Here is a 22,378-nt window from a genome sequence, read left to right as displayed (position 1 = left end):
TTAGCAACTGGTACCTGTTGACCTTACAAAAGGATCTGCTGAGCCCTTTCTGTGCTTGTCCAGAATGTGTTCTGCAGGTGATGGTGTACTTATTTCAGAGCTGTGCTTTCTCCTGAAAATCTACACCCTGCAGTCTCTGGAGGGAGGACTTTGTGTTCCCACTTGCTTTCAAGGCCTGAGGAAAGTGCCTGGTTACGGCCAAGGCTGTGAACCTTTTTCCCATGTTCCCAGGGGCAAGGGGATCCCACCAGCCTGCTTAAAGGTACAAAGCACTCAACCCACCTTTTAAAAAACAGGTTTTTCATTTATTACAAAAGTAATGCAGTTTTGGAGGACAAATTGGAAAAAAAAATCTGAAATTGTCACAGTTGTATGATTCATAAACAGTATTTTAGTGAATTTGTTTCTAGGCTTTTTCCTTAGGATACACGTTTAGATGTTTACATGTTATAGATAGGTATTTTTACAAAATTGGGATCACACCATATCATATAAATTGCTTTGAAATCTGCTTTTCCCACTTTATTATGTAGTAGAAATTTTCCTGTTAATATTTTTTGAAAACATGGCTTTCTTGGTTTTTAACACCCGCAGCCTACAAGACTGTGTTCACAACTAAAAAGTAGGTCCCAAATCCCTTCCTGGAGTGCTGCTGCAGGCTTTTGGGACTGTGACATCACGGCCAGCCACATCCGAGGGCTGAGGTGCTGTCAAAGAGGAAACTCCAGCAGCCACGGGACCAACCCTGGGGCCACAACCTGAAGGAGTCAGTGCACTGGCAAAACCCAGCCCTGTTTGAGGTGCTGGGGCTGAGGCAATGCACGTGCAGACCAGGAAGCTACCTCAGACACCCTTGGGTACACTTCCGAAGGACCAGAGCCTTCCCAAGTAACAGGTTTGGTAGTACGCTGTGAGGAGCTGATCAGGTAGCCAGGCCACTGCTCCCCAGGCTCTGGGGCACCTCCCGTCTGGCAGGGAAGAACCCTGTTTCCTTAGGTCTCCCCAAAGGGTCCAGGCCAACTATAGGGACTATGTGTCTCCCTGAGGGCCTTGGGCCCCCTGCCATAGGCCAAGGCTAGAGCCCAATAAACCTCCCAGGACCCCACCTAACTAGGGGGAGGCAGGCTGAGCTTCCTATCCTGCTCTACCATGTTCTGGGACTTTGTAGCCATGTCACCCAGGCCTTGGTTTACCTCTGTATAGGGTTCTGCTGTGGATACAGGGATAACACCTGCAGATGGTCCGTAGCACACTGGGAGGGGCACTGGCACCCAGTGGGTGCTACCAAGGAACAAGAGAAAGCAACAAGGTCATCATAGGAGTCAGTCCCCTCTTGGGAGGCGGCTGTGCTATACCCTTTTATACACATCCTTTCCTGGTGGCTGACCTGTGATGGCCATAGTCTGCCCTCAGAGTGGGGGCCTGTGCTTCGAGGGAAGGTCTCTTTGGGGAGCTCTGTAGGGTCAAGGGTAACCATGTGGTACATCCTAGCCACAAGGAAGACAGAAACCCCAAGTAGGAGCCCAGCCAACATCCCTCACAGGAGCTATCCTGGGGTCACCAGGGCCAGGAGGCACCAGGCTCGTCCAGATCTTAACATCAAAAAGCCCAGCCCCATGGATTCTGAATGGTCCTAGCAACCCAACCAGAGAGGTGCCTAGTGGCCACAGAGCTCGTCTCTGCTCAGGCCTTCAGCAGGTGAGGGATGCTTGAAAGCCACCTGGCTGAGCACGGAGAGAGAAGCTTGAGCTCCAAGCAGTGGCTGCATTAGGAGGACCAGACTGTGAGCTCAGCATGGGGTGGGACCATTTGTTTAAGCCATCAGCAAACTTTCTGCAAAGGTTCATGTCATAAATATTTTAGGCTTTGAGGCTGTGTTGGTTAGTTTTGTGTGTCAACCTGGCTGGGCCACCACGGCCAGTTTTTTGTCAAACACCAGTCCAGATGCTGCTGTGAAGGTACTTCTCAGATGTGATTAACATTTAAAGCAACAGGCTGGAAGTAGAGCACATTACTCTCCAAAATGTGGGTGGGCCTCATCCAATCAGTCGAAGGCCTTTAAGACTGAGCTTGCCAGAGGGAGGAAGAATTCTGCCTCTAGAGAGCCCTTCAGACTTGACCTGCAACATCAACTCCTCCCTGGGTCCCAGCCTGCTTGCCTGCCTGGCAGAGTTCTGACTTGCAAGCTCCACGATCACGGAGCCAAGTCCTTAAAATAAATCTCTCTCTCTATATATACACATGTCCACACACATCCTATTGGTTGTTTCTCTGGAGAGCTTTAACATGGGGACCATATAGTATCTGTCACCAACTACTCAGCTCTGTCACTGTGATAAGGAAGCAGCCATAGAGAATATGTAAACAAATGGATGTGGCTGTGTTCCAATAACTTTATTCACAAAAAAGGCAGCAGGTTGGTTAGACCCAGGTAGCTGGGTGACATCTTGTCTCCGGACAAATAAGCATAGTACGTGGCACAGAGAAGGCATTTTGAGTTATAAAATATTGTGTGAAAAATTCTGTAGAATGGGAGCACCTGGCTGGCTCAGTCAGTACAGCATGTGGCTCCTGACCTCTGGGTTGTGAGTTCAAGCCCTATGCTGGGCACAGAGCTTACTTAATATCTGTAGAGTGAATATGAAGAAATAAACACATGAATCGCTGAGAGTTGTAACTACGCTTGCTGCCTACAAGACTAGCCAGCATGAGTTTAGGAGCACAGGCAGCAGAAGACAAATTTCTCCACTATCTTTGATTTCCACCGTCCTGACAATGATCTGACAAGGGAACCTGGCTTGAAGATCTATTACTTGGCATCTCAGGGAACTATCCAAGGGAGTAGAGAAAAGCTATGCCCCATCCCTTTGCCAGCCTAATTCAGCAGGACAGCTTAGCCACAGACATAATCTCTGACAACTGCTAGGAACTAGCTGGACTCGGCAGTACAGGAACTAGGATTTATTTTACTAGAAGAAACGTCCAGGAGCCACACTGGCGGGCCAAGGAGAAGCCGTGGCAGCAAAGGCCGGAAAAGAGCACGCACAGCCTGTCCACAGTGGGGAAGGCGGCCCCTGTGCCAGCTCCCAGGCCCACGGCCACGCCTGGGAAAGAGCCAGAGGGAGTCCAGGCCGTACCTGCAGAAGAGTTGCTCTGAGCTGAGTCCAAGAAGGGCCACGACACAAACCCCTGCTTGCCACAAAGGGGACAGACACCCTCAGGTGCTGGTTCCCAGGCTGACAGCTCCTGGATATGCAGGGGCAGTGCCAAGACTTTGTGGACTCACACGTACTCCCCACAGTCGGCAATGATTACCTTCTGCTTTGGCTTCCCATCCTTGCTGCCCTGGGCCTTTGTGGGGACAGAAAAGGGGGAGAAACACGGGAGGGTGGAGAGTAAGGACTGGCTTAGGGATACCCTCCCCATCTGCCCACCCTGCCTGAGCAGAAGCAGCCCTTCCTGGGAGCAGCCGTGGCCCCTCTCCAGCTCTCCCGCAGGGCTATGCACCCAGGGCCCGGGGAAGCCACCCACCTCAATCTGCCGCAAGACATCCAGGCCTTCTGTGACCTCCCCGAACACCACGTGCTTGCCATCCAGCCAATCCGTCTTGTCACACGTCAGGAAGAACTGGGAGCCGTTGGTGTTTGGGCCGGAGTTGGCCATGGAGAGCAGGCCTGGGGGAGAGAGAACAAGCACGTGAGCTCCTTCTCCCCTGGCTCCTGGCAAGATGGATGCTCTTGGCATTGTGGGAAGGGTGGTTTCAGTAAAGGTGGGGCTAGAAGTCTGGCTGAAGGGGCATAGAGAGAACAAAAGGCAGGGAGTCTACACAACTTTTTCAAGAAGTTTTACTCAAGGGGATTGAGAGGCATGGAAGATAGCTAACAGGGACACAAGTCAAAGGAGTTTTTTAAAACACAGATACCATATGCTTTTACACAGACGGGCTGATCCAGCGGGGCAGAGGGTGTGGGTTACACAAGGCAGCAGAGGGACAACCACAGGAGCCAGGTTCCCAGGTAGGGGAGCAAGGATGGGGTCTGGACCACAGCTCGTGCCCTGCCCTGAGGGAAGGCAGAGCGGGCCCGTGTCAGGAGACGCAGGAGGTCATGCTTGGAGGGTGACATGGAGGTTTCGGGAGCGAAGGGAGGAACCGTCATCTCTGACTGGGACTGAGCATTAGTAACTAGGGGACTCTAGTAACGCTGCCAGGGGCCCCTGAAGAAGTGTGGTCGTAAGTTTCAAGATGACCATTCAGTATAGTAGTTTTTCTCCAGTTGCTGGAGGACCAACCACTAAGAGAGAGAGGAACACCTAACAGAGATGGGGCAGCCAGGCTCAGGAACTAAGAGACCTCACATGGCGGGCCCCAGGGAGGATGGGCAGTGTGTGAATGGAAGCCGCTTCCCCGACACCAGCCAGGCCACATGCAGGTGCTGGATCATCGACCAGTTCGCCTACAGACCTGAGCCCTCCGCCCGAACCACAGCCCGCTGTTCCATCCACAAAGCCACTGGCCTGGCCCCACACTCCACCACGCCCCGATCGGGTCCCACCTGGTCCCGTGTGTTTGAGGATAAAGTTCTCATCATCGAATTTCTTCCCGTAGATGGACTTGCCCCCAGTGCCATTGTGGTTCGTGAAATCGCCGCCCTGGCACATGAACTGGGGGATGATGCGGTGAAAGCTACTTCCCTTAAAGCCGAAGCCCTTCTCATGGGTGCACAGGCATCGGAAATTCTCTGGTGGGGAGAAAGGAAAAGATGCTGAGGTTAAAAACTAGAGCAGTTCCTCAGGCTTTGGGCACACCTCGCCTTGCATTCCACGTGAGACACAGAAGTGAGTGACCGAAGCCAAGAATGAAATGCAGGTGGCCATAGAGCCCTATAGACAGTCCCAGCTGAGCTGCTTTGACCACATGAAGATGTGCTTTGTGATGGGCTGTGCAGTGGGCATGGTGGCCGGGGAGCTCTGCGCCACCTTCTCCTGTCTCAGGATTGGAATGCGGGGTTAGGAGCTGGTGGGCGGCATTGGGAAAACCATGATGCTGAGCATGGGGCCTGCTTAAGATTCTCTCTCTTCTCTCTGTCTGCCCCTCTCCCCTGCTTGCACGTTCTCTCTCTCAAAAAAAAAAAAAAAAAAAAAGAAAGAAAAGAAAAATAAACAAAACAGATGAACACAGGGGAAGGAGAAAAAAAAGAGTGAGGCAAACCCTAAGCGATGAATCCCTAAGTTCTCCTGAAACTAATATTATATGTTAATTAACTAGAATTTAAATAAAAATTTGAAACATTCAAAAAAAGAAAAAAAAAAGGAAAGCTGGATCTTAAGTCAGAAGAGCCAAGAAGCAACTCGCTTTATGTTGCAGAAATGCCAAAAGCTCAGGTACAGGGTAAAGGTGGTTCTGAAAACAGGAAAGCTGGCTGAAAGCCTGTTAAGAAAGTAGCTAACCACTTCCTCCCCAGTAGCTGGCTGGAGGTCTACTCTCTCTGGTAGGTTAAGGCAGAGGGTCTCTGGACTGGCTATACTACATGTAGCCGAGGGCAGAGGTACTGTAATGACAAATGGAGATTAAGTGAAAGTTTACATACTGCCCCCGTCTCTCCCGACCAAGATGGCAAACAGCTAGCTAGATGTAAGAGCCTCTAGCAGGAGACTAGACTCTTCTCAGAGGACTCTGTGCTGTCAAAGAGAACAGAAGTCAGGGAACGAACATCCGGGGTCTGACAGAGAAAGACCCCAACCGACTCATCCCACAGGCGAAAAGCCCCAGCCAGCAAGCCTTACTGATGCCTAGGAAGTTTCCGGGCAGACTGTTAGGGCCCCATTCTTAAAGATGAGGAAGGCATCTAACGTGAAAAGCAAAGACCAAAACAAACAGACCAAAAAGAAAGCAACACATAACAACTCAGGAAAAAGGGACTTGAAACATAAGCCACAGGAAGACAAAACTTTAGTAATATCCCCAGAAAGATAAATTATCACCTCTGTGAAATAAGCACAGAACGCCATTAAAAAAAAAAAAAAAAAAAAAGACACTTAGGAAGGTTCCTAAAGGAGAGAAGAGAGAAATCAGAGGGGACAAAAGTGAAGAAATAATTGAAAGAAATTTCCCCAACCAGAGGATAAAACACTGTCCTGTGGGTGTGGTACACAGGAGAAACATCTCTCTAAAGACATCCATACCAGTCCCTGGAACCTGAGAACATGATATAGTAACAGAGCCTTTGCAGATGTGATTAGGGTTATGGATGGACCTCGAGTGGGGAAAGCAGCCCCAATTATCCAGAGGGGCCTAACAGAATCATGAACTTGTAACAGGGGAACTTTTCCTGGCTAAGAGATTCAAAATGTGAGAGGGACTGGATCACCACTGTTGGCTCTGAAAATGGAGGAAGGGAAGTGGCGAGCTTTCAGAAACTGGGAATAGCTTTCAGTTGACAGCAGCAAGGATGGGATACCTCAGTCCTACACATGCAGGAAACTGAATTCTGCTGACCTGAATGCCCCTGTAAACATACTCCTGTAGGGCTTCCAGTAAGGGAGTGACCTGGCCTCCAGATGGGAGATAATAAATTTGTGTTGCTGAAAGCCACTAAGTTTGTGGTAATCAGTGACAAAAGCAACAGAAAACTAATATAGTAGGTCCCCCACTGAATATCTAGCATGATGGATGTAAGATCTATCCAAAGGCACATGGTTTCAGAACCACACAGACACCCTAAGGGCCTCTAGGCCAGGGCTATCTAACAGCTCTTAAGCACTTGGCTAGTGTAGGGGCACTTGGGTGGCTCAGTCTGTTAAGCATCTGACTTTGGCTCAGGTCATGATCTCTCGTTTTGTGAGTTCAAGCCCCGTGTTGGGCTCTGTGCTGACAGCTCAGAACCTGGAGCCTGCTTTGGATTCTGTGTCTCCGCTCTCTCTGCTCCTCCCTCGCTCACACTCTGTCTCTCTTTCTCAAAAACAAATAAACATTAAAAAAACAATTAAAAAAAAAAAGCACTTGGAGGGCACCTGGGTGGCTCAGTTGGTTAAGCGTCTGACTTCAGCTCAGATCTCACGGTTTGTGGGTTCAAGCCCCACGTCAGGCTCTGTGCTGACAGCCTGGAGCCTGCTTCTGATTCTGTGTCTCCCTCTCTCTCTGCCCACCTCCTCAGCTGACACTGTCTCCCTCTCTCTCAGAAATAAACAAATATTAAAAAAATATTAACAAATATTAAAAAAAATTAACAAATATTAAAACAAATATTAAAAAAAAGAAAGAAAAAAGAAAAAGAAAAGCACTTGACTAGTGTAACTGAGGAAATTAATTTTATTCTTATTTAAACAGTGACATGTGCCTAGTGGCTACTGTATGGGATAGCTCAGCACTAGAGAGAAAGAAAGGGCTTTATATAAAGGACCAAGAATCAGAATGACCTTAGACTCCTCTAGAATTCTGTACCCTATCAGTCAAGTGAGAAGGTGCTTATGTTTAGATTTCAGTCTCAAAAAACTTACCTCCCAAGCTCTTCCCTGCAGATGCTACAGAAGCATGTCTTCTACTAAAATGAGGGAATACACCAAAAAAGAAGACAGCAGAGAACACAGGAGACCCCGTGACGCTAGCTGTGCAGCAGGCTGGGAAAGCAATGGCCCAGGCTAAAGAGAGTCAGAAGGCTCTAAGGAGGACTTGTACAGGAGAGGAAAGCGACAGAATATCCGGTGTGTGTGAACATGAGGAGATATTTACGCAGGCAGCAGAATTGGGGAGAGCATCAGGAATAAATGCATAGACTGAGCTCGCGTGAAAACAAGACAATTACAGATCCCAGGAAAACACAATGCTGTGTGTGAATGGCAATTACTATAGTATGATGTTAAATAGTTAAAATAACCTCCAACTTAACCAAGCTTATGGCAGCTAGATATGTCAGGAAGATAACGGGGCAGGGAAAGGGATTTAAAAAGCTGATTCCTTATCTCCTGAAGTGGAAGAGCCAACAGAGGTCTAAAATGAAAAAACAGGGAGCAGCAATACAAATCTCTCATCTACTGGGGCACCTGGGTAGCTCAGCCGGGTAAGCGTCCGACTTCGGCTCAGGTCATGATCTCCAGTCCGTGAGTTCAAGCCCCGCATCGGGCTCTGTGCGGACATCTCAGAGCCTGGAGCCTGCTTCAGATTCTGTGTCTCCCTCTCCTCTCTCTGCCCCTCCCCTGCTCACGCTCTGTCTTTCTCTGTCTCAAAAATAAATAAAAACATTAAAAAAAAAAATCTCTCATCTACTAATACAAAAACCAAAAGAACCAGCTAAGAGTTGAAACTGGCTGCCTCTGGGGAGCAGCAGATGTTGGGGGGGGGCTGGGGTGGGGGGAGGTGCCCAGGGCAGGGGCACAGTACCAGGGGAGTGAGGTTTTTCATGACAAACTTTGTGAAACTGACGCCTACATAATGAAACTAGATATAAAAAAAGAATAAATAGAAGTCAATATTTACACGAGAAACTCAAGAAACTGTTCGTTAACAGTAGTTAGTTCTGGAGAGTAAAACTGGATGTGGAGAGAGGGAAAAAGATTTAAGTTTTCAACTTACTGCCTTCAGTATTGTTGCAGTATGTGTGTATGTACTTGTTTTTTTGTTTTGTTTTGAGCATGGATACATGTTTACTTGTGTTAAAAACAAAACAAAACAAAACAAAACAAAACAAAACAAAACAAAACAATTACTGTTAAAAAATAGTAAACCAGCACCTATAAAGCTTCAAAAGTGCCTGCTTCGACTCTTTTGTTCCTAGATCCCAGGATCTGAGATGCCTCAAGTCAACTCAGGTCAGAGACAGTGTCAAGGGCACAAGAACTGTGGCAGTGAGGACCTTGGGAAGGCCACTGCTCAGCCACCGGCATCCTGCCCGAAGTCCCACTCACCTGCCGTCATGGGGACAACGTCTGAACGCAGGAGCATCTGGATGCGACCGGCTGGCTTGTTCCCAATCTTGATGTCCATGTACACCTGAGGATTTGATCGGGCCTTTTTTGCAGCAGGCTTTCCCTGGGTGCAGGAGAAATCATTAAGTTGGGGAGAACTCTAACCCCCAAGTAGGAGAGCAAATATTCTGAATATGCACCAAGAACCCAACAGCCACGAGCGGGCTGTAGCAAGATGCTGGCAGGGAAGGCCCTGGGCCATGAAAGGGAAGGCCACGGCCGCAGCCCCCGGCTGGACACCCAGTGACAGGACACCTCAGCACCAGCTAACCTGAGCCCCACCCCGCAGGCTCATTACCTTATCACACTTACCCTCAGACACGCCAGCTCTGCCCTGTGGTCACAGAACACTTTTTTGGCCCACAGAAGGTAGCTCTCAACACGTTCAAACCCACCTCACTCCAATTAAATAAGATGCCACCTCCTCCCTTCTATGCTCAGTCCTGTGCACCCACAGGCTGGCTACAACGGAAGCCGGGAGGGCAGCCCTCTGGTGTGCTCAGAAGACAATGGGGGAGGCAGGGGCCTTGATTTACACTCCAAGGAGACAAGGCTAAGAAGAGGATAAGGAGACATTTGCTGGGGTCACACGTGTTCCAAAGAGAAAAGTCAAGCAGTGCGCTGAGGTCGCCCGCTGGCACTGAGGATACTATTACTATTATTTGCCACTAGCAACAACAGCGGCAAATGTTCACACAGCACTTGCCAAGTACGGGGTACTATTCTCTGAAGGATACATATACTAGCTCATCAAGTCTTTACAACCACCCTAAAGATCAATCAGTGCTGCTATTTATCCCCATTTTAGAGGTGGGGAAACTGAGGTACAATGAAGTTCAGTAACTTGCCCAAGGTCAGAGAAGTGGTTAAATGGTGAAGCCGCAATTCAGGCCTAAATCATCCCACCCCACCCCTGATCCCGGGCTCTTAACCACATTCACCCACCTCACTTTTCAATTAATAAGATACTTAATACCAGGCCCCTACACTCACAGAATTACTGCCTAGAAAGGGACAGGCAAGAAACACCGGAGTAGCCTGCACAAAAGCAAAGACGTACAGCGAAACAGAGACTGGTTTTCCTGAGCTTGAAGTGGGGACCGGAGCGGGAGAGTGGAAGGGAGACAGATGGTGAGGTGGGAGGACAGGAACTGGGGAGCACACCCCTACTTTCTTCCTCAGGACAGGCAATGGGAGCCACTGAAGAATTCTTAGCAGGAATCAGGGGCTCAGTCTGTGCTTTATTTATTGATTTTTTATAATTTTTTTTAATGTTTATTTGTTTCTTGAGAGGCAGAGCATGAGTGGGGGAGCGGCAGAGAGGGAGTCACAGATTCCGACTCAGTCTGTGCTTTAAACAGGTCATTCCGTCTGTCTCAATGAAGGACTAGAGAGAGGTCAGCAGCCAGAAGACTAGTTAGGGAGCTTCTGCAATTATCTGCACAAGGAGAGGCTAACTGGGGCAATGGGACAAACCAAGGAGGGGGACTCAGGAAAGTCTGAGAACACTTGGCAGCATTTGATGATGTGCTGGCCGTTCTAAAGAGGGGGGTCTAAGGTTACTCCTTGGACTGTGAAGGCCATGTGTGCTCTGCTTTGCAACCAAATTTCTGGCTTGGGTCGGTGTGTGTGTGGCTGGATGGTGGCAAATTGACAAGATGGAGAGCAAGATTAGAGAGAGGAGGGCACTCGTGCTGGGCAACTCTAAGCTGCCTGTGAGACTTGCAGCCGAAAGATCTGAAAGCTGGACACTAGAAACAGAGGCCAGGAAAGGTAACAGCATGGGAGAGGCTGCAAAAAAAAATCAGTGACTGCTGGGGTGCCCGGGGGGCTCAGTCAGTTAAGCGTCTGACTTTAGCTCAGGTCATGATCTCGTGATCTAGGAGTTCGAGCCCTGCGTCGGGCTTTGGGTTGACAGCTGAGAGCCTGGAGCCTGCTTCGGATTCTGTGTCTCCCCCTCTCTCTGCTCCTCCCCCGCTTGTGCTCTCTCTCTCTCTCTCTTTCAAAAAATAAACATTAAAAACAAAAAATTTCAACCAAGGAGAGGAGGGGAGATGGAGAGAGGGAGACAGACACCATGAGCCAAGAATGAAATCCACAGAACAACAGTCACAAGGAAGAAAGGGGAAGCCCGGGGAGCCAGCCAGGGAGGGATGCTCAGAGTCAGGAGGGAGTGCTGGCAGGCTCCTCCTGGGAAGGGAGAGCCTCGAACCTGTGTGCAGACTGAGGGAAGGTGGCACCACCCTGGCCTGCCTCCTCTGAATCAGGGCAGCGACAGGGAGACAGTGAGCCTCTGTAAAGCACTTCAGTGAAGGAGGGACTGGGCAGGAGGGGTGAAGAAGACCACTCGTTCACTTTCCTCACCTCAGGCTTCCTCCTCGTCAGTAGACAATCCCAACACGGGACTAGGCAGACCGGAGCAGCTCATTATGACACAGGGCACAAGGCTAAAAGAACTACAGCCTCTCACTCACTCACTCAACACCACCTTCATCACAACACTAAGGGTCTGCTTTTCATTCTCTCTGCTTTTGTGTATATATTTGCAAATTTCCATAAAAACTTAAAAAAAAAAAAAAAGTTTCCTATAGAAGCGCACGCCTTCACTCTCACCTCCTGGGTCTCCGCTTTGGGAGGCTCTGACCCTTCTTCCTCTTTATTCTCTTCGAGAGTCTTCCCGGAGAACTTCTTCAACCAGTCATCATCTGACCACACTGAAAGAAGAATCGAACAAATGCTAAGAAATTCAAGCTAACGGCCAGCTGCTCACTAGCTGTTTTGGTCGGCAAAGTGGAACATACTCCATGGCCCTCGGAGCCAGACACTTCTGCTGAGGAACTCCCAAGGGTAAGGAAAGTTCCCAATGGGAATGTCCGCCCTGAAGTCCAGCTCGTACGAGGCTAAGTAAAAAAAAAAACATCAAGAATTAAGTAAAAAAAACGACATCAAGGGTGAAGGCACAGCCTTGCCAGTTCCAGCCTTGATGAGCGAAGTGCCAAGAAACTGGGGAAGAGAAGAGATCAGGCAGGGTTTCTCTTATAATACAGACAATCACTCTGAGAAGCTCAAACTCTTTTCATTCCCCACAAAGGCGGCGCATGCCCTTGGCCAACGTGAACCCTCCTCTACTATCCATCTGGAGCGGCATTCAGTGCCTACTTCCAAGTAAACAGGAATAAAAATGTGACTAAGGCCACACTGGAGGATGTGATGTGGAATCTGTGGTTGTCCCTGCTCACCTGGTCTGGAAGAGCCTTCCTTGATCCTCATTGGTTTTGCCAAATTGACACGAATTGTCCGTCCAAAGAGCTCAGATTCATTCTGAAAAGATCGAAAATCCAGCTGCTTAAACTCTTGTCAGGTTAAAAGGGAGTCAGACAGCTTTGCGTTTGCTTCTAATACATCTGAGACATGCTCATGCTTTATTCTCCCTGAATCCCTGACCGCTAACAACAAGCTGTGTGCCTACCACACAGCAGCCCAGGGGCTGCAATTTCCACCCCCTCCCCCGGGGGGTGCTCCTGAAAGTAACTCCAGAATGCTCTGGAATTACACGGGTAATTGCAGTTTCCAAGTACTTGGGTTCACCTTCAAAAGTCAAGATCTGCTTTGAAATGGTGAGAAATGATCTCTGAGGGCTAAGGAATATGTTCTGTGAGTGGGTACCAGAACACGAGTAAAGGAGAACTTTATCATCCAAAGATAACTAGTACTGGGAAAGGTCACTTATCATAAATCCATTTAGAGCAGTGAAGACAAATTCAGAGTAAAAAGAGAAGGGGGGTAAAAAAAAAAAAAAAAAAAAAGGACCAGGACTTTGTTGTGGTGAAACTAAAAGTAAGGGAAATAAATTTCTTATAAATTTCAGGTTTAACTATGTACTAATTTGCAGAGCAAAGACGTAACGGGTGCTGATGAGTTTGCAGTGGTTTTCCAACCAAATTCTGTCAACAGTATATGACATTATTGCACATCATATCTGATATGAAAATCACAAAGACGCCACAAATACTCTAGAGATTCATCATTATTCCCAAAGTCTTCTCCAGGGTATTCAAATCTTCCACAGCAGTAACACACCCTGCCATTACCCTTACTGAACTTCTCTTCTTACTTGTCACTGGTCCGATGTTTCATGAAATTCTGCCTCTTTTGCAAAACGTGTGATTTCACCGTGCAACCAACTTACATAGTGTTTGCGATTATCCTAGACATGGGGCAGTCAGTGAGAGACTGGCCAATAAGGATGATTAGAATTTATATCACTGGTAAATGGGGAAGGCCGTTTGAGTAAGGACCAATCTTACAAGTGATCAGTTCACAGCGAATATTTGCACACGATGACAATTTTTACTTCCCCGTGCAACCCTATAACTTTGGAGGTTAGGCAAACCAATCTAGGCATAAGGACTCTCTGTACCACCAAAAAGCAACTTCAGTTAGGAATGAAGATTCTCAGCCATACCATGTTGTCAATAGCTGCCGCGGCATCCTGCCGAGAAAAGACAAGGTACAAGTTTAGCTTCCTATGGTGTCTAAACGCATACTTGGCAGCAGAAAAACAAAATTAAAACAAAATAGGAAAAAGTCACATCTTATACCTCCTGCCTTGGTTGTATGTGTGTCTAACAAAGAGCACTTCAGCAATTTGCCATCTAGAGGAAGACCTAAGAAATGATCACCAGTGTGGCCAGGCAGGAATGCTCAGTGAGCAGGGGTGCAGGAGCTGTGCAGAGCAAGAAGGGCAGGTCTGTGTTGTTAACTCTCTAAATGTTACTAACGGATGGGCAGCTTTCCATTAAGCAGCGCTTCATGTCTCTATGGAAGCCTCAGCAAGAGGCCTAGACACCTAACCAAATGGAGACTGGTTCCCTTTGTAATCAGTAACAACATTAACACAAAACAAAGACTAATAAACAGAAGTAACACAGAATTTTCTCACCTCTGCCAACTCAAATTCAACAAAAGCAAATCCTCGGTGCTTTTCTGAAAGGAAAAAAAAAAAAGGGGGAAACAAAAACAAGTAATTAGCACTGGGGGCAATGTCACAAGGACAGGGAAGTCAATCACATGCCATATCCCAACACTGGAAATTCTACCCAATCACTATTTTGTAAGAAAGAATCTCCTTCTTTGATTCTTCCTGGTTTGAACAATATTTCCAGTAATATTGAACTCTGTCTTTTAGAAAACATGGCTAAAGAATGAACTGTACTTTTAATCTTTAAGGCATTCAATTCTTACCAAAGCCAAATTAAAGCCTTAACCTCTGCATACAAGGCAAGTAGAAAAATTAAGTTACTTAACTTATCAATTATTGGTCCCAAATACACATTTTGAGCATCAGCTGTGCATAAAGCATGAATCTTAAAACCTGGATTAGCATGCTCACTCTTTACCCTCAGAAAAATGTTGACCAAGCACAACAGTGCCAACTTAATTAAACCAACTAACTTTAGAGAACCACTATAACCTTACAGGTATACCTGGTTTTATTACACTTTGCTTTGTTGTGTCTCATAGATACAATCTTTTACAAACTGAGAAGGGAACCCTGCACCAAGCAATTCTGTCAGCACCAGTTTCCCAACAGTATTTGCTCATTTTGTGTCTGTGTCGCATTTTGGTAATTCTCACAGTATTTCAAGCTTTTTCATCATTATTATATTTGTTATAGTGATCTGTGATTAGTGATTACAACTCTCTGAAGGTTCATGTTATGGCTAGCATTTTTCAGCAATAAAGTATGTTTTAATTAAGCTGGTACATTGCTTTTTTAGACATGTTATTGCACACTTAATAACTATAGTATAGATTAATGTAACTTTTATATGGAAAAGCAAAAAATTAACTTGACGCATCTTATTGCGATACTGGTTTGACTGTAGTGGTTTGGAACCAAACCTGCAATATCTCCAAAGTATGCCCATGTTGATTTTTACAGATAAAGATCCCAGACCAGAGTGTTTAAAGACCTTGCTAATAATCGTGCAGGGTCGATGACTGATCTAGGCCTAAAACTCCAATCTTAAAAAAGACAAGAAAGGGAAAGTAGAAAAACTGCACTGTACCTGTGATAGCAATTGAAGGAAAACTCCCCCAGGTTAGCAGGGGCCAAAGTCCCTCAGTTGGGGCTGAGCTTCCCTGGTGCCCTGATTAACAGTGCAGCTGCCAAGAAAGGAGCAGGGGAGGTAGGGTACCCAGCAGGTAGTTTGAAAGAAGTCTGATCGCCCTGTAGCTCAAAATCTATCTTCCTACTGGGCTATCGAAAATTTTGTTATCTCACACTCAACAGATGGGACTCTGCAAGTTATGTTACAGCTTACAACCACAAGACTCAGAACAGTCCTTCTCCATCAAGATCACTCTCATGCTGCCCTACTGAGGCACCCTCTTGAACTTTTCTACATATCAACCATATTTAGAATTTTTTCCTCTTAGTATTCTGAACATGAAAGACATGAAAAGGACTCACCTGTTTCATAATCCAGGGGAATCTGAATATCTGTGATGTCTCCAAATGGGATAAAAGCAGCATGAAGAACTTTGTCGTCCACTTCCTCTGCCAGGCCACCTGCAAAGAAGCCAAGTGCCTTCTGAACCACTGTCTTCCATTCTCTTGAGAAGTCCCTGCAGCCCAGTTAGCATGCGACAGCCAAGGAGAGGGGTTGTTCCATCCAGTCCTTTGGGTACCACCCTTCTCATTTGCTCCCTCATCCATCCTTAAGGAAACACACCTCTTTACCCTTCTCACAGACGCCCATCTTAGCGCCAGGATTACTGCAATAGCTTCTTAACTGCCCTCCCTCTCCTCCACACAGCCAACTGGAGCGATCCTGGGATCATGCAGATTTTAACCCATTACTTCACTGCTTAAACTCCTTCAAAGATTTCCCACTGTCCTCAGGATAAAATACAAACTCCTTAGCGGCGTACACAAAAGGCTCTTGATAACCTGAGCCCCGCCAACTTTCCCTTTGCTTCCTCAATTCCCTGGGTTTCTCCCAAGATGACCCCTTTGTCCCACGTATAAGTCTCTTTCACATCTTCGGGGTTTTGCTCTTGCTGCTCCCTTTCGGTAAACACAACTGCCCCTACTTGGGCTACAAAGCGCTCATCATCAAACTTTGCTACTGAGGTTACTCTCACTGCTACCGGTTAGTCAGGGAACCCCTTCCTTTAGGGCAGGGGCCGGGACTGAGCCAGAGCTGCAGTGAGTGTCCATAAAATGAATGAGCGCGAGGATCTGGAGCCCCATAATACTCCTCTACCAATCCTCCGGGTCCAGTGGGTGAAGGGGTTCCTGTTAGAGCTCAGCCGTCCCGGAAGAGAGCGGGAAAGACTGTTACGTCTCGGGCTAACTCCCTGAAGCAAAGCAGTACCGCCATCGATCCCACCTAGACAGCTGCTCGCTGCCCTCCGCGTTCGTAGACGCGTCCTGCCCTACGCCAGGACCCACTCCCTGCGGGTTCGCCCCGATTCCACCTAACTCCGGGCCTGCTCACCCACGTACAGCACACGCTTGGTGGTGGCCATCTTGCTCCCGCGCCCACCCACCGGAAGCCGGAGTTCAGCCCGCCCCCTTCCGCAAGGCCCCGCCCCTCAGGGCCCGCCCCCGCCTCTAGGCGCTCACAGACCTCGCCCCTGGCTGTCAGTCAGGCGTCCGGGGCGGTGGGAGGTGCCCTGCCGTGAGTGAGCTGCAGCGCCCCGGCGCGGTAGGTGTTCGGTACTGGGGCAAACCGAGCTCGGCGGAATCCTCCGGCTCTGCGAATAAAAAACCGCCAGTAAACGATGGGCCACCCTCGCCCTTGGACAACCTGCTATAGACACGAGACACGAGACACGAGACAAACCCATTTTTAAAAAATCTTTGTTTAATATTTATTTATTTATTTATTTATTTATTTATTTATTTATTGTGAGAGAGAGAGAGAGAGAGGCTCCCTGCCACGAGCACAGAGTCCACAGGTGGGGGGGGGGGGCTCTCAGGGCTGGAACTCACTAACGGTGAGATCATGACCTGAGCCGAAGTCCACTGCTTAACCGATTGAACCACCCAGGTGCCCCAGAGTTGGTGGCTTTTTACCTCCACTCCATCCTCCAGCTTTTTCCTAGGGTGATCTTTCTTCAAAATAAATCTAAACTCTCCAGAGCTCCTTCTTAAACCCTGCTGCCGATAGTTAACAAGGCTCCTAGAGCCCTTGACAAGGGGCCTTGGACGTAAGTCAACACCAACCTCCATACCAGTTCTGGCCCTTACTACATGCCCTTTTCCCCCACCTCTGCCTCTTCTCTTCTCGTTCTCTCTTTCCTCCATCTGGAGGCATCCACCAGTCCCTGTTAAGCTTCACACCCGCCCCCGCCCCTTTAGACAGAAGCCATAGCTGCCAAATCCAGAAGCCAACTGGGCCACACCCTGTAACTGTGGTCAGGTGTGTCTGTCTCTCCCACTTTGACACCAAGGCCTGTGCCCATTGGCCTCACCAGTCTCAGGCCAAACCAGGGAGGTGATCGTAGAAATGAGGCTGTGAGATCTGATTATGGGATCTCCTCGGGTACCTGTCACTATTCCAGACCAACAAGGTCACTCTCAAGAAGAATCTGACCAGGCATCCTTTAAGTGGGTGTGGTATAATTAGAAAAAAACCCCACGAAACTATATAGGGGCGCCTGGGTGGCTCAGTCGGTTGAGCATCCGACTTCGGTTCAGGTCATGATCTCACAGTTTGTGAGTTTGAGCCCCATGTCGGGCTCTGTGCTGACAGCTCAGAGCCTGGAGCCTGCTTCGGATTCTGCGTCTCCTTCTCTCTCTGCCCCTCCCCAACTTGTGCTCTGTCTCTCTATGTCTCTCAAAAAATAAATAAATGTAAAAAAAAAACTATATGTATATACACACATACACACACACACATATATATGTATATATATTTGATCTTTGTCTCTAATACCTGGCACAGTTGGTCTTGCACCCCTGTGTCTCAGCTACATAACAAATTGAGAAGTGTTTATTCGTGAAAAACTGGTGAATTTCAGGTAAGAGCAGTGGGACCCCGTGGTGTTTAGCGTGGGGCTTGCTCTCACATCTCCCTGTCTCCCCTCCCATTCAAGGAACTCCAAGGCCATTGTGGCTCAAGTGGTGTGAGCTGAGGGAGAGCAGCAGGAGGTGAGGCCGGAAAGACCGTCGGGAGGTCAGATCACGTGGGCGCTTTGGAGGTGATTGTAAGAATCTTGACTTTCATCCTGAATAAAATGGGAAGACACCCCCGGTTTGCTTGGAGGAGTGACAAGACCTGATATGTTTCACTGGCACCGTTCTGGCTTCTGTGGCGAGTGAGGTCAGGTAGCAGGCTGTTACAGAAATGCAGTTGAGGGGCGCCTGGGTGGCGCAGTCGGTTAAGCGTCCGACTTCAGCCAGGTCATGATCTCGCGGTCCGTGAGTTCGAGCCCCGCGTCGGGCTCTGGGCTGATGGCTCAGAGCCTGGAGCCTGTTTCCCATTCTGTGTCTCCCTCTCTCTCTGCCCCTCCCCCATTCATGCTCTGTCTCTCTCTGTCCCAAAAATAAATAAACGTTGAAAAAAAAAAATTAAAAAAAAAAAAAAAAGAAATGCAGTTGAGAGATGGTGGCGTGGACCAGGGGGAATAGCCGTGGAGGCGGTGAAAAGTGGTGGGATTCTGGATATATTTTGAAAGTAGATGTCAAGGAATGTGAGAGAAAAGACTCATGCTATATGCTTGTTTGTTTGTTTGTTTTATACACTGCTGGATTCTATATGCTAGCATTTTACTTCAGGAGTTTTGCAAATATATTAACAAGTTTGGGCTAAATTTTCTTTCCTCATACTAGCATCCCAGGTTTGTTTGGCATTCATTCCTTAGTAGGCCCATGATCTTTACCTGCAATTCTAAAATTCAAAGAGTTCTGAGAACTAACAATAGGTGTCTTTTTTGGGAGAGCACTTTTTCAGCAAACTCAGTTGGCAGCAAAGCCGGATCTGAATTGATGCAAGCCGATTTATAGCATTTATTTACCCCACTTAGTATGTTATACCGCAAAAATATTAACATATTTGATTGTGGGAGCTGGCTCAGACTTTGCTGGGGTGTTATACACAACTTACATATTACACTATCTTTCTAAGCTCCCCAGCCCCAAAGAATTTAAGATAAAGGATTGTGGACTTAGTTTAACCTAATAAAATGAATTGGTCAGCTTTCTTCTCTTTCTTTCTTTCTTTCTTTCTTTCTTTCTTTCTTTCTTTCTTTCTTTTTCAGTTTATTTATTTTGAAAGAGAGTGTGAGCGAGTGTGTGTGGGAAGGGCAGAGAGAGAGAGAAAATCCCAAGCAGGCTCTGCACTGTTACGATGGAGCCCAACTCACGAACCATGAGATGGGCTCGAACTCACGAACCACCAGATGATGACCTGAGCCGAAACCAAGAGTTGCCACTTAATACAATGAGCCATCCAGGTGTCTTTTCCTTCCTTCCTCTTATTGTTATTCGAAGTAGTTTGTGTATGGCGGGGATAATTTCCTTTTCTTTGAAATGTCAGAAACTCATTTGTAAAGATATCTGGGTTTGCCTCATGTCTTGTGTGTGCTGTTGTTACTGTCGATAGTGAGTAACTGACTTTTCGTGGGAGTCACACTTCTCTGGTGCCTTGGTGCCCTGCAGTACCCAACTTGGCCAAGCTTTGCTGCTTCCGTTTTGTTTTGTTTATGTATTTATTTTGAGAGAGACAGAGGCAGCGTGAGCAGGGGAGGGGCAGAGAGAAGGGAGAAACAGAATCCCAAGCAGGCTCCACGCTGCCAGCACAGAGCCAGACACGGGGTTTGAACTCATGAAACTAAGATCATGACTTGAGTCTAAACCTAGAGTCAGACGCTTAACCGACTGAGCCCCCCAGGCGCCCCAACAAGCCTTGCTGATTACATTTGGAGAAGCCTGATATTGCAATTCAAGGAGATCAGAGACACCACAAACCAGTGGTTATTGGACCATTTGATTTGCAGACACTACTGGCTTTTTTGCTGGACAGTTTGGGAAGAAAAGAGCTTTCCAGGAATTGTATTTAGCATAATTATAGAGTGCAAATTTTTAATTTTACCTCTAGGGGGCAGTCATGGATCATAAATTGGTATGCTTAAAAAAAATTACCTGAAAGAGATTAAACTGAGTGCCATTTTAGGTATGTATTGTTTTTCCCATTTTATAGATGAGAAAACCGAGCCTTAGAAAAGCTAAGTAACTTAATTAGTTCATGAAAGTTGTAAGTGGTGTAAGTCAAATCTGGGATTTTAACGTAGATCTATTTAGCACTAGAGTCCATGCTCTTAACAATACTATATTCTTGGTTTCTTTCTTCCTCTCTCCCACTCTTTCCCTCTCTCTCCTCCTTAGAAGCAGTAGAACAAAGTGGTTAAATGTATCAATTCTGAGGTCAACCTGCCTGACCAGGAAGGCTTGGTCCACATGAGCACCTGCAGGGGAAAATGGCATCAGGAAATTGATTCCTGTGAAAAATAAGCCACTGACTTACCTACCAATGTCTGGCTCTCTCACTGACTAGCTGCGTGACCAAGGGGAGGCTACTAAACTGCTGTGTAGCTCGGGTTCCTCGTGGTAGAAATGAGATGATAAGGAAATGTTTGCTAAGTCTTGAGCGTCTGCAGATAGGCTTACCTGCTGCATGTCTCTGAGACTATATTGCTAGTAAAAGGCAAGAAGGCGTTGGTCAGGGCTCAAAGCAACTGCTTCTGGGAGAAGTAATCAGAATCAGCAAAACGAAGAGCCTGGTGATGAGCCTGCCATACGTGTGATCTGTGTCTCAACTGTCCTATTTGGACTCAACCCGATGACTTTTTGGGTCAGTAAAGTTCCAACAAGTCACAAATGGAATGGGGGCTCAGGTCCATTCCACACCAAACAATCTTGTGCTGACAAGCTAAAGACTTACTTGAACCAACCAATCACTTTTCCTTCTGAAACGGGCTGTTGCCCTTAGAAGCTCACCTTTGCCTTTGAATGGAGTCAGTTTTCACAGGGCCTGTTTAGCCCTTGTACATTGTCTACCTCAAAGTAAACCTTTCCTGCTTCCTGAGTTGTTTGCTAATACTTCATCTGAAGATACAATCTCACATGGCCTAACTTCTTTTGTTTGTTTGTTTGTTTGTTTGTTTGTTTGTTTTGAGAAAGAGAGAGAGAGTGCACTCGAGCAGGGGAGGGGCAGAGAGAGAGGGGAAGAGAGAATCCCAAGCAGGCTCCACACTGTCAGTGCAGAGCCCAACACAGGGCTGGATCTTACCAACTGTGAGACCATGACCTGAGCCAAAATTAAGAGTTGGACGTTTCACCAACTGAGCCACCCAGGTGCCCCTCCCATGGCCTAACTTCCGTATTGGATCAAGTGGCCCTGCTTTACCTGGCAGTACATTACATTTAATACTCACTACATATCAGTATTGATTTTTCCTTTTATTAGGGCTAATAGTTCCTATCTATAAGATTACTTTGATGATGAAATGAGATAATGCCTGTAGGGCACTTACAACAAAGCCTGAGGTCGTAAGAACCCAATAAGTGTTATTGCTAGTCAACAAATTTTTTTTCAGTGCTACATTCTAAGGTATGTATATTGGGAAGGGTCTGATCAGGATACAGAAACCACACTCTTTGAGCAGAGAGAATTTCATCTAAAGGACTGTCACCGAGGTATGAAGTTATTAACCGTCTAGCTGACAGGGCACGAACAGAAGAAGGTATCTGGGAGGAAGCAATTATTGGAAGCAATACCACCATCGGGACTAGGAGAGCAAAGGGAAGGTTTAAAACTCAAGCTTAGTGGAGAGGCCAGGCAGAGCTGAAACTCAGATCTCTGAGTAGGGGTACGGTCAGCTGTGGTTGGGGTTTCTGAGTGAAACACAATAAGGCTAGTGTCCAAATGTTGGGAAAACCAAAAACTGGATTCACAAGCCCCACGGGATCTGCTGTGGCTGTGGTGAAGAAGTTTGCTGGATAATAAAGGTTGGGCCACGCAGGAGAAGAAGCCAGTTCCTTCTTCCTTCAACCTTGCTATCCCTCGTATCACCTACTGACAAAGCCCATAGGGAGTCTGCTTTCGACAAAGCAGAGATGTGGTTGGCAGGGTCCCTGCCCCAGCATCGCAGGGCAGAGTATGGAAGGGTGAGTTGGAGTTAATAGACAACAGCTTAATGAATGGCGCCATCCCTCCCTTTGGCTATTCAGCATCCCTACACACACATCTTCATGTATTTGAGCTTCCTATAAGACAATGAAAACAACTCTTTCTACCTAACAAAATAAAACTGTCCTTCATACAAATGGAGACATCTAATCTTCTCCCCCAAATGAGGAGATGCAAAGTTGCAGTAATGGTTGTATCCATTTTTGAGACATTCA

At 47.2% G+C, this 22,378-nt stretch overlaps 1 protein-coding gene across 1 annotated transcript; it reads right to left on the bottom strand.

Annotated features, from left to right (window-relative positions):
• Positions 1 to 283: 283 nt before the first annotated feature.
• Positions 284 to 16,536, bottom strand: PPIE (peptidylprolyl isomerase E). The gene is made up of 10 exons (XM_040469755.1): positions 16,467 to 16,536; positions 15,437 to 15,535; positions 13,904 to 13,947; positions 13,427 to 13,453; positions 12,201 to 12,282; positions 11,575 to 11,675; positions 8,902 to 9,025; positions 4,554 to 4,739; positions 3,532 to 3,674; positions 284 to 3,351 (listed from the first exon to the last, which is right to left on the bottom strand). The coding sequence occupies exons 1-10, from the start codon at positions 16,495 to 16,497 to the stop codon at positions 3,283 to 3,285; spliced, it is 906 nt and encodes a 301-aa protein (XP_040325689.1). The 5' UTR covers positions 16,498 to 16,536; the 3' UTR covers positions 284 to 3,282.
• Between the last annotated feature and the right edge of the window lie 5,842 nt (positions 16,537 to 22,378).

The sequence above is a fragment of the Herpailurus yagouaroundi genome, unplaced genomic scaffold (genome assembly GCF_014898765.1).
Source record: "Herpailurus yagouaroundi ecotype Mexico unplaced genomic scaffold, PumYag 77, whole genome shotgun sequence".
In the NCBI taxonomy this organism is placed as follows: Eukaryota; Metazoa; Chordata; class Mammalia; order Carnivora; family Felidae; genus Herpailurus; species Herpailurus yagouaroundi.
This window is presented reverse-complemented; position numbering and strand designations above follow the sequence as displayed.